Source organism: Gavialis gangeticus, unplaced genomic scaffold (assembly GCF_001723915.1).
Source record: "Gavialis gangeticus isolate Ggan-Ray unplaced genomic scaffold, GavGan_comp1, whole genome shotgun sequence".
Lineage (NCBI taxonomy): Eukaryota > Metazoa > Chordata > Crocodylia > Gavialidae > Gavialis > Gavialis gangeticus.
This window is the reverse complement of record NW_017729011.1, coordinates 23,816,988-23,828,349: the sequence shown is the minus strand read 5'-3', so window position 1 is coordinate 23,828,349 and position 11,362 is coordinate 23,816,988. Positions and strand designations below refer to the sequence as shown.

The following is an 11,362-nucleotide window of genomic DNA, read 5'->3' as shown; positions in this document are numbered from 1 at the left end:
TTCGTACCCAGAAGTTGAAGTGGATTTGTTAAACAGAAGAGAGTCATTATTTATTTACCTTGGCAAGGAAATCAAAGGGTGCTTCCTAGGGTTTTGTTGGCTGTAACTTATTTTGCTGCTAAATTTCTACATTTGCAGACGATTGTAACATTGACAAACCTTACAGACATACTTTTTTTTGCCTAAAAAGGTTTATTGTGTAGTAATTCAGTGAAAAGACACCTAACTATCTCTGAATACTCTGGTTTTGTGTTGAAGGTACTGAATCGACATTTAGTTTGAGCGAGATAGTTTCGAACTTTAATTTTCTGTGTCTTACATTTAATATCAGAATTAATAAAAATAACCAAATGATGTTGAAAAGCTGATTGAGTAAGAACATCTTGTACAAGTATCCTGTTACTTAAAGGACATTGGATACTCATAGTGCTAAATAGAATTTCTAAACAGATGGTCATAATTAAAATAAAATACATTCCCATATCAAGCCTATTCAGTGTTCTGGTAAGTGTTTCAGTAGTCTAACATAATATCACTAATTAAACTGTCAAGCAGCCGGCAACTGATTTTAAATGAAAAGTAGTTGAATTCAGGTGGGACAGGGAGCTCTTAGCTTTCTCAACATATTATTATTTTCCACCCAGTGGAAAAAAAGAAAAAAATCTAATTGTTTATAAATACAGCAATAAATGCACGCATGCGAGTGCATTTGCATTTCTAAATGGAAATATGCTCAGTGGGCAGGTTCATAAATACCATGGAAGTAAACCAACTGGTTTCAGGGTTTCATGGTAATCTGAAAACCACAAGTAGATTGTAGCATAATGCAGTAGCTATGGGTGTGGCTCTTTATTTTGAACATTTATTGAATTAGCAGCTTCTTGTAGACTTTATAATGGAGGCTTGAATTTAAATGGTTTAGCTGTTCTTGAATTTAAATGGTTTAGCTGGAATAGACTAAGTATTTGGTCTTGTCATTCCCTTAACCTCAGACTATGCACAGAGGGCTATCCTTTTTAGAATAAGCCTCTCTCCATTCCCCTCCACCCCCTATATGTTGTTACACACAGTTTGCATGGATCAGTATCCAAAATGATATGTTATAAAAGGAAGGACAGCTGTTAACAAATTACAGCTACTGCTTGTTTTATTTTGATTTTTTTTAATGATACTTTCTATGTTTTAATTTGGTCTCCATATTTCTATCTTCCCTTTCTGAGGAGCTGTCTGGTACTAAGCTACGTAAACAGTTTTGTGAATAAGGTGTAAACTGTGTAATTACCTTAAACACCCAGATTTCCAGGACATCAGAGAACTTCTGCCATGGAATTACATAAGTAGTGTTTTATTGTGCTGGCTGTGAGGTACGAACTGTGCAAAAAGCAAATACTGCAAAGACAGAAATCTGTACCCCAAGGACTAACCCTCTGACAGGGTTTTAGAAGAGAGGAATGAGCACAGAATTATTCTTCTGTTCCGACAATAAATGTCTTTACCAATTTAAAAAAGACCCCCAAAGTATGTAATGGGTTATGTTTTCATAAAGCTGTCTGCACGCTGATGTCTGATAAAGTTTGATTATGATTGATAAAGTGGAACACTAGTGATCCTGTTTCACTCAACTTCATATGCTAGTAAAATAAATAAAATGTCTTTGTTGTTTTTCCCTCCCATTCATTAGTAATGGAATGCTGTTAGCTTTTGGAAATTGTGAACTGGACTGGTACCTGCCATTCAGAAAGGTACTCCATTACTTGGATTTGTGTCTAACCTATTTTGTGCCAACCATTTGTCTTGCCCCGCCCCTCCTTCCCCTTTCCCCAGAGGTGTATTTAATCCTGTAAGAGGAACAGTGATGTCATTTACTGTAGATAAAGCTCACAATCTGGATTAGTGCAGACTAGCTTGGCAGCATGTGAATCTTTCTGATGGGATTATTGAACTGTTACCATAGTTTCAGATAACACAGAAGGTTGGATTCATTGTAGGAGAGTTCAGCATAAGGCTTTGGTTTTTATTCTGTAAAATATTTAAATGGTGCTGCTTTAATTAAAAACTAATAATAAATTACTGGAAAGCGTGTATCAAAGTACTAAATATTCTGTTCATTCACTTTACAGCTGCCAAAATATAAAACAGTGAAATAATGATCTGCTAGTCTGCTAAGCAAGTGTCCAGGTTCCACAATGCCTGTGCAGGCAGCTCAGTGGACAGAGTTTCTGTCCTGTCCAATCTGCTACAACGAGTTTGATGAGAATGTGCACAAACCCATCAGTTTAGGTTGCTCCCACACTGTCTGTAAGACCTGCCTGAACAAGCTTCATCGCAAGGCATGTCCTTTCGACCAGACTGCCATCAATACAGACATCGATGTGCTTCCTGTAAACTTTGCACTTCTTCAATTAGTTGGAGCCCAGGTATGACGTAAGGAGTTCTTTGCTATATTTCAGTCTTTCATATTACTGCTTACTTTCACAGTTACTGCAGGTATGCTAACTTCCTTCGCTGTCCCAAGTCAGGAAAGTAAAAGAGTTGATCTTTGTGGCATTTTTTAAGACCTTGCACTTTACAAAAACAAAAAACATCACAGAACCAGCTTACAAGGCAGCTGTCCATTGCTAGAGTTAAAATTCCGTCTCTCTGTCTGGACAGGATTCTGCTTTAACAATATTCTTGAGCTGTGCTTTAATTTTGGACAGAGAATGCCTATGCTACAATTTTAAAGGAGTCTTTCAACATGGTTGAGTGTACAGCAGCAGGCCTTTGCTGAAAAACACTTTTTAGAGAATAGGCAGTTAATTATCTGTAAGCGCTGTCATCAGAAAGAAGTTAATCTACAGATTACATTCATTCATCCTTCCCTCCACTGGGAATTAGTTCCCTTAATGCTATATGTTCAAAAAAACAAAAACGGACTGTTTGACCCAGGTTCAAACTTTCAGTTATTTTTCAGGCAGGGAAAGTGCAGACTTTTGAATTGTTTTTGGAGGCACAATCTAATCAATTAATCAAGTTAGGAATTTTTTTCTTCAGTGCCTCGTAGTGGTGACATAAGAAGGGCTATACAATCAGCATCACGCTGCAGGAAACTTGTAAATGCATCTGTCTCACTTGTGCCCTTGTATATTCCAAAATTTGTATCTTTTTCAAGCTAACAGTCTAAAAATATTGAAGGGACAATAGAAGAGGATGTTTTTATTCTGGGTTGTTTAATGTGTTGCTTATTTAGTTTTTCTCACATCCTCAAGTAACAGTCGCAATAAACATTGTGTTTTATAAAACACAGGGTTCTAGACTTGTATGGTTTCACTTCTCAAATCCATGCATTCACTTCATTTTCTACTGCTAACTGTGTCATAGCCACTTTGTCTTGTTAGTGCAACCTTTGCTTTCTCTGGCCTCCCCATTTCTGACCATGAGGAGTGCTCAGATACAGCTCAGATACCCTTTGTTTTTTGGCACTTTCCACTTATTGTCTCCACCTCAGGTCTTGCACTAAGTTTAGACCCAGCCTGCAGAGCTATTTGTCTGCCTGCATTTCTTTCTCATTCCTATTCCTTAGCATTTTCTTACCATATACTTGGCCAGTTTATTTAATCATTTATTGTCCATTGTTTCTTCCTACAAGCAACTTCGCACTTCTTGGCTGCATCCACACGTGCTGTGGACATTTGGTTCCCTGGGGACAACTAGCAGCAGTGCACCTTGTGCTGCTGCTAGTTGTTCTTGGGGAACGCTTGTGCCACGTGCACTCTGGCACACCACAAGTTTCCCCAGGGGCAATAGGGGAGGCTGGGGCCAGCCCTGGGCTGGACACAGCAGCCTTGCCTGGGGCCCTGGGGGCCTCCCAGGGCTGCAGCAGCAGCGATTCTGCCACGCAGAGCCTGGGTGGCAGCCGCAGTGCGGCTCTGGGTGGCCTAGCTCTGCTTTTGAGTGGTGTGAGCTGCCCATGCGTGCGCTGCTCTGCTTTTTTTCTCTGTGGGTTTTTTTTGACCCTTGGATATCCAGGGGTCAAAAAACCTTCCGCGCTGCTCCCTTGCAGCATGGAGAACAACTGAACGTACCACACGGCCAGGCTTGTCTGGACGCGGCCCTCGTGTTGATCCCATGCATTGATCATCCTCTCAGACCCTGTGTGCCTCGCACTCATCTTTCAAATACATCTCCCAAGGTCAGTTTTTTTCAGCTCATCTTTCATCCACAGGTCTTCCTTTTGCCTTAAATTCCTCTGTGGTCTCTGTATTTTAACAAGTCACTCAAAAGGGCCACATGAAATGTACAATAACAATAAATGCATCCTAATCTTTCATCGTTGTAATGCTCATCTTGTGCAGTCCCGTGTTGTGTTATGTCTAATGGTTTTACAAGCACATTAAGATTTACTTGTCTTTCAACTCTCTGAAAAGCAGCATACACCTGTTGTGTTTCATAATTAATAATAATGTTTATACCACGTTAAGTGTTTGGTGAGTAAGGTCAGATATGACAATGACCGTGTATGTGAGCTACACCTCTCTTTTGCATTCTTTTAGGTACCAGATCATCAGACAGTAAAGTTAAGTAACCTAGGAGAGAACAAACATTATGAGGTAGCAAAGAAGTGCGTTGAGGATTTGGCACTATACCTGAAACCACTAAGTGGAGGAAAGGGTAAGTCTTTTTAAACTGTAGAATTCTCACTATAACATGTTAGCTTACTCTTAGCGGCAGTATGTCCTCAGTGCTAACTGGTTTCATGGTTCAAAGCAGTAGTCCTCCCACATTTCTGGTAACCTTTCCCTCTATCACTTTACTGGTCTGTGTGCACCTCGGATGCTTTATAAATAGCTGTCTTGCAGCTATTTTATCTTCTTGGCTTTTGACTTTGAATAATCTTCTCATATGAGCAACTTTGAATGGGAATCCAAACTTTCTTCAGGCTAGACAGGGAGTTTCAGTTTTACATAAATAGGAGCAAGATTTTAATTTAAATTTCTTTTGTTAGTCAGCTGTCTACATATGATTGTACAGCACTGCACATAATGGGTCTTGCTACTTGACTAGAGATCATTGGTGTTGCTTTGATGCAAATAATAAAAACACAAGGATTGATATCACTAACTTAGTAGTGTGGTGATGAGTAGCCCCTTAAGCTGAGAGTGCTCATGCTGGGTTTGACATTGGTGTCTGACTTAAGTGCGTATTCAAAATGTTTTTACTGTGAACTTATTTAAATAATTGGTCTTCTCATGAAGACTTTAACTATTTGCCTCTTTCTTTAAAGGTGTTGCTAGTTTGAATCAGAGTGCACTGAGCCGTCCAATGCAAAGAAAGCTGGTGACGCTGGTAAATTGTCAGCTGGTGGAGGAGGAGGGTCGGGTTAGAGCTATGCGTGCAGCTCGTTCACTTGGAGAAAGAACTGTAACCGAATTGATTTTGCAGCACCAAAATCCTCAGCAGCTGTCTGCCAATCTTTGGGCTGCTGTCAGAGCACGAGGATGCCAGTTCCTAGGGCCAGGTAAGACGTTTTCAGAATCCCCAACAGAAGGGATTTGGCTGCTCTGTTTCTTACCAAGAATAGTTCTAGGGAATTTTCTCTTTGCATTTTCAAGGAGAAGTGTTGTCTTCCAAGTGGTCTGCAGAGGAGCAAAAGAGAAAGCTAAGGAAGGGAGTTAGGGATCTTTTCCAATATACCACTGGTGTTGTCAGTGTCTGTCTTTAAATAGTGTAGGGAAATACTTCACAAATACTGGTGAAGTATAAATAGATATATTTTCCTTAATATCTGTAGCACAACATTAGTGTGTAATACAGGCTGATGACATTGAATGCTATGATTAGAGCATAGGAGCACAGTTCCTAATACAGGGTCTATTGTTTATTCCTATGCTTAAATCATAGGATCCAGTAGCACCAGTCTAAGTGACTTAGTGAAAGCATGTCACGGGAGCCAAGTCATAATTATGGCTTTGGAATCTTTGGTATAAATTAAGTGTTACTGGTCAGAGTGTTCCCAAAGCAAGCACAGGATTCAGCAGCAAATTGTGTTAAAACTGGAAATGTAATCCACTTCTGATTCTAGCAGTTAGTTCCAGCATTGCTGGACCAGTCCTATAGTCATGTTTCATTTAGCTTCCTAGAATGGGCAAGGTGTCCAAAGCAAGTTGAACTGTAAGCCAGATCTCTAAATCAGTCTGTTTTCCTTTTTTACTTGAACCATTTATGGCACTTGTAGCACTTCTAAAAATTGCTTTATTTTATCTGGACTAGCAGATATGAAGTTTTTGCTTCCTGTTTTCTGCAATGTTTGGTTGTTCTAATAAAAATAATAAGGGAATGTGGACAACATTTATCAACCTAAATATTCTTGCTTACACTCCTGATATGCAGTAATAGTACTTTTATTCTGACCATTTATTTTTATATATGTGTTTAAAGCTATGCAAGAAGAAGCTTTGAAACTTGTATTACTGGCACTGGAAGATGGCTCTGCACTCTCAAGAAAAGTTTTAGTACTTTTTGTTGTGCAAAGACTGGAACCAAGATTTCCTCAGGCATCTAAAACGAGCATTGGTCATGTTGTGCAGCTACTGTATCGAGCATCATGCTTTAAGGTAAAATACTGGAATTTAAAATGAAAACTGCCTTTTGGTTGGATAGCCCAAAGCCAGTTGGTTCTTTAATTTGTTTGATTCCTCAGCAAGTTCAGGATATCGTTCCAAGGAACACTTCTTAGCATAAACATATTTTGCTTATAACACACTGCTAGATTCAGATGTTGACCATTCAGAAGACAGAACAAGGCATCAAGGAGATATCTGAAAGCACTTAATCTTCTGATCCCACTAACAGTAACCTCTGCATTCAAGGAGCAGGTGAAATTGAAGTTTCTGGATTTTAGTAAATCCTAATGTGTATGTTCAGTGCTTACGTTTATCTATTCTCTACTGAATGGCTTCCAACTTTGAGTGTCATAAACAGTGTTAGGCATAAACTCAGCTTTCCTTCACAGTAATGCAGGGCATGGTCATTGAGATATTAATGGCCCCGGAAAGGCATTAAAATAATAACAGACATCTAACAAAGATGGGAGTCTGATCAAGACATTTTTGATAGGATATCAGTATTTGATATAGAAGCTATCATGTTGAAAGACATTATAGGTGGCTTGACTTTTATTCCAGGGCATGAAAAAAACAATAATCGTGATGATACATGCATAATTTAAGCAATAATTTGACTTGTGCCCTTTAGCAATGATACTTGCCATTCATCTCTTTCCTTAAAATAAGAATTTCGGAATGTTTGTCTAGACAGGCATCATAATGTCAGCAATTACAGTATATCATGTCCTTTTATTTTCTTTCTAAAAAGATGAAGTGTTTCTCAGAGGTAAAGAATTGAGAAGCCATAGCTATTGGCTTTTATTCTTGTCTTTGTCACAGACAAAATAAGAGACCTTGTGCCTTAATGTGTCTCAATTTATCCTTCTTTAAAATGGGGTAACACAGGTTAAAAATGTATTTATGTTGTTTAATGCAGTGAAGCTTTCAGTCTTCAAATGAAAGGTGAGTTAGATATTTTTAATTATATAGGTAATACAGCTTTTTCAGATAAGTATCTTCTGTAATTTAAGAGTATTCTGCAGCTTTTTATCATGCAGCATTTTTGTCTTTTCTCATTTAATAATTTCTAGTGTTTCCTGTCATTTTGAGCTGGCCTTTAACATTTGGGCACAAGGAGCTGAAGAACTAACCCTATAGCTGCATATCCAGCCAGCCACTTCATAGCTTTATAGATTTAAACAAATCCAATTACTATCAGAGCTAAAATTGCTGGAGTTGATGTCATATCCTTATAATAATGATCTATACATTTAAATCCCTGGATATCTTGGTACTAATATTATCACCTGGGAAGATGAGCATTTGGAAGAGCGGTGTTCATGTTATCTACTGAGTCATGCCTGTTTTTGTAGGCTGTGGTATATACCTAATATTTTAGATATACTTAAAGAAATATGAATTCTTTAAGCATTGCTGGATTTTTTTCAGGTCACAAAAAGGGATGAAGATTCTTCTCTGATGCAGCTGAAAGAGGAATTTCGGAGTTATGAGGCTTTGCGGAGAGAGCATGACGCCCAAATTGTTCACATTGCCATGGAAGCAGGCCTTCGAATATCACCAGAACAGTGGTCTTCCCTTCTTTATGGTGACTTAGCACATAAGTCACACATGCAGTCCATTATTGATAAGGTTTGTCTGGGGAGGGGGGGATTTAGTATCCTATCCTCACTAGATTAAACTGTTAAAAGGTGTAATACTAAAATGGTTTGTAAACTGTGTAGAACCTCTCAAATTTAAATAAGATGTCTTGTAACTAGGGACTGAGATGGAGTTTTTTTCCTGTCACCTTTGTACAAAGACCAGTTTTTTAATAGCTACAAGGGTCACAGTGAAGCACCGCAAAATATCACTTATTCTAGTGTCTTATGATGAAGCTGCATAGGGCAGATTCTGAGCTGAGAAGTGTTATCTCTCACCACTGATACCTGTGTATGCAATCTGAAGACACTACCTCATCTAATTTGGGACCCTGCACTCATGAGGAAAATGAGAATATTTTTTTCAATTAAAATGTCCTATTTATAGAACAGAAATCACTAAGACTGCGTTTGTTTACAGCTTCAATCGCCAGAGTCATTTGCAAAGAGTGTACAGGAGTTGACAATTGTCTTGCAACGTACAGGTGATCCAGCAAACTTAAACAGACTGAGGCCTCACTTAGAGCTTCTAGCAAACATAGATCCTAATCCAGGTATGCAAGTGGTGCTAATAGTTTTTTTTTACATTTTCCCTTCTTGTATGTAAAAACTGTAACTGTCCCTAGGTAGAAAATTATGTTTCTGCTCTATAACATTCCTAGCAATGGGAGTGGCACAACAGATGCTGTTTTCTCAATATTCTTTCTAATTAATCCTTTTGCTGGGTCTCTGGCATGCCATAAAAGTTGCCTCTTTAAGATAATGATATTATATTCACTGACAAACTCTAAGCCTGTTTTAACAATCATAGATGCAACGTCTCCAACATGGGAGCAGCTGGAGAATGCAATGGTGGCTGTGAAGACTGTAGTACATGGGCTGGTGGACTTTATTCAGAACTATAGTAGAAAAGGGCATGAAGCACCACAGGTGATTATATTTAATTATTGAATAGTATGGCTGAGTCTTCTCTGTATAGAAAATATAATATATTTTGACAATTTAGTAATGATTTTAGAATAAGTATAGGGCTTCCTACTGTTGTGAAAGAGAGAGGTTTAATGCTCTAGGCCAAACTAGGAATACCTATATGACACACTAAAACCCTTCTAGCCGATTAAGAACATACATTGATTAATACAGTACGAAAATCAATCTTGTCTGCTTTTGCTAAGAAAAATGTATGTGTTTATAGAGTAGCTTAAGGATGAAATTGGGAAGAATTTTTGGGATTCTGAAAAGAATGCATTATGACCCTTTAAGGAAAATGTGACTGATATGTAAAAGAGAGAGACTAACACAGGTGATATAATTTTATTTGGCGAATAAAATTCTGGTAGCTCTATATGGTAGAGTATTCTTGCAAAGAAAACTTGTTTTAAATCTTGTAATTTGTTGTTATGTTTAATCTTAGAGGATGCATATTTTAATCTTTCATACCACATGGTTGTCCCATTCACTACCTCAGTACTTGTTCACTGGAATCTCCGGTCTTGTGTAATCAAGGCAATTGTCGTTTTAGTATCTGTTTAAACAAATAAAGAAAAAGATAAGTTTTAACATGAAGAGAACTTCATAATTCAGGTTAGCCATAGCTTATGATGGTTTTCTTGTAATAAGTTCATTGTGAAATCCTTTTTATATATGTATCTACATAGTGAAATTAGTTGTTTTCTTGCTGCTTTTATTGCATTTAAAATACTAAAATATTGTGGTTAGTTTCTATAGAGCTTGCACAACAGAGGAGAGCATGACTATATTTTTAATTTTACTTTAAGTTAATACATTACAGAAGAGTTGTATCATCAGAGCCTAGGAGCATGGACATACAAGTCTTTGTGGATCCTCATTGATCTAGATGTTTGTCCTTCTAGATCAATCCAACCCAAGTATATAACTTGATGAGCAATCAACATTCACTCAGAACCCCTTCACCCTCCTCACCCACTCCACCCCATGATATAATGCTCCATGATGAGCTAGTCTCAAGAATATCTGTGTAATTATGTTATGAAAACTCATTTTGGGTAAATCACAAGCAATCTTTCTGTCTGAATAACATTAACAAGTGCCAACTCATGGAGACATGGACCAAAGTGATGAGCATGGCCACTTTTCCATTTTGGAATAGTCCAATTTAAGCTTCACTGTTCCTTCAGTTTTACGTTAGGTTGCCATCCTGACACCTGACAGTTATTCCGTGAGTGTACACCTAAACAATGCAAACCAGTTATTTCTCTCCTTGTTTAATGCTAGATTTCTCAGACATTCAGATGCAAGAGGGTAAATAGTGCTGAACATTTTGCTCTCTTTTCAAATGCTAAGACATAAAGTTTCAGAAACATTTTGCTTTCAGAGTCCCCCTTTTAGCAATACTGTTAGCATTGGAGGCAGTTAAATTCTTCCCTCTCAGTTATCTGTGCAACCTATGAAAAAATGACAGTAGGGATTCTTCTGTTTTCCTCCTTCCCCAGACCAGTGCCTGGAAAAGTGTAGTATTTCACAAGTATATTCTTTGTAGTGTATAGAAGTCCACATCTCAGATATGGTTCTTTAGCCTGCCTGTTGCTTGCAGGCCAGAGGGCAGAACTGCACATTTCTGGCTTTGAGGAATGCCCTCCTGACAAAGACCTGGTTACTTATGTTTTGTTTCCTTAGCTGTTAGGAGACCTCCCTGCTTCAGAGCTTAAGGATTGTTGGGCATAAAATTTGCATCAACTAAAATGAAATGTAAAGTTAAAACAGCTTGTGCAGATGGACTTGCATTTGCTGGGTCTGTGTCAGACTTTGTTAGCTGGCTTGTAGAACTGAGCTACTTGATTCTTGACTGCCTTTCATTCCTGAGGCACCGCAGTGGCACATCCCCTGGCATACTTGTGAAGCTTCTGCTTGATTCCAGAGTGACAAACATGCAGGCACAGAAAAAGCCAAAAGGGAAGTTCTGCCCTATTCCAAAGGGAACAGAAACGCTGCCAGCTTTGTGGCTGCCAGGCATGCCTTGCTCTGGGCTACAAAAAAGTCAGCCTGCATAATCAGAGGATACGTAGCAGGGATGTTGCAAGTGAAACATTCCTCTCCACAAACTGGGAATTGGAGTAGTGCTTCTGACACGGCTTTATG

The 11,362-nt window shown here is 38.4% G+C and overlaps 1 protein-coding gene across 2 annotated transcripts in view; it reads left to right on the top strand.

Annotated features, from left to right (window-relative positions):
• RC3H2 (ring finger and CCCH-type domains 2) overlaps window positions 1-11,362 on the top strand; it is a 37,448-nt gene continuing 26,086 nt past the window's right edge. For both annotated transcript variants that reach the window (XM_019510861.1, XM_019510863.1), the window contains exons 1-8: window positions 1-1,742; window positions 2,121-2,417; window positions 4,533-4,650; window positions 5,264-5,497; window positions 6,418-6,593; window positions 8,034-8,234; window positions 8,664-8,796; window positions 9,054-9,172. In XM_019510861.1, the coding sequence (XP_019366406.1) occupies window positions 2,187-2,417; window positions 4,533-4,650; window positions 5,264-5,497; window positions 6,418-6,593; window positions 8,034-8,234; window positions 8,664-8,796; window positions 9,054-9,172 (1,212 nt within the window). In that variant the 5' untranslated portion in view covers window positions 1-1,742; window positions 2,121-2,186. The remainder of the gene's footprint in view (window positions 1,743-2,120; window positions 2,418-4,532; window positions 4,651-5,263; window positions 5,498-6,417; window positions 6,594-8,033; window positions 8,235-8,663; window positions 8,797-9,053; window positions 9,173-11,362) is intronic.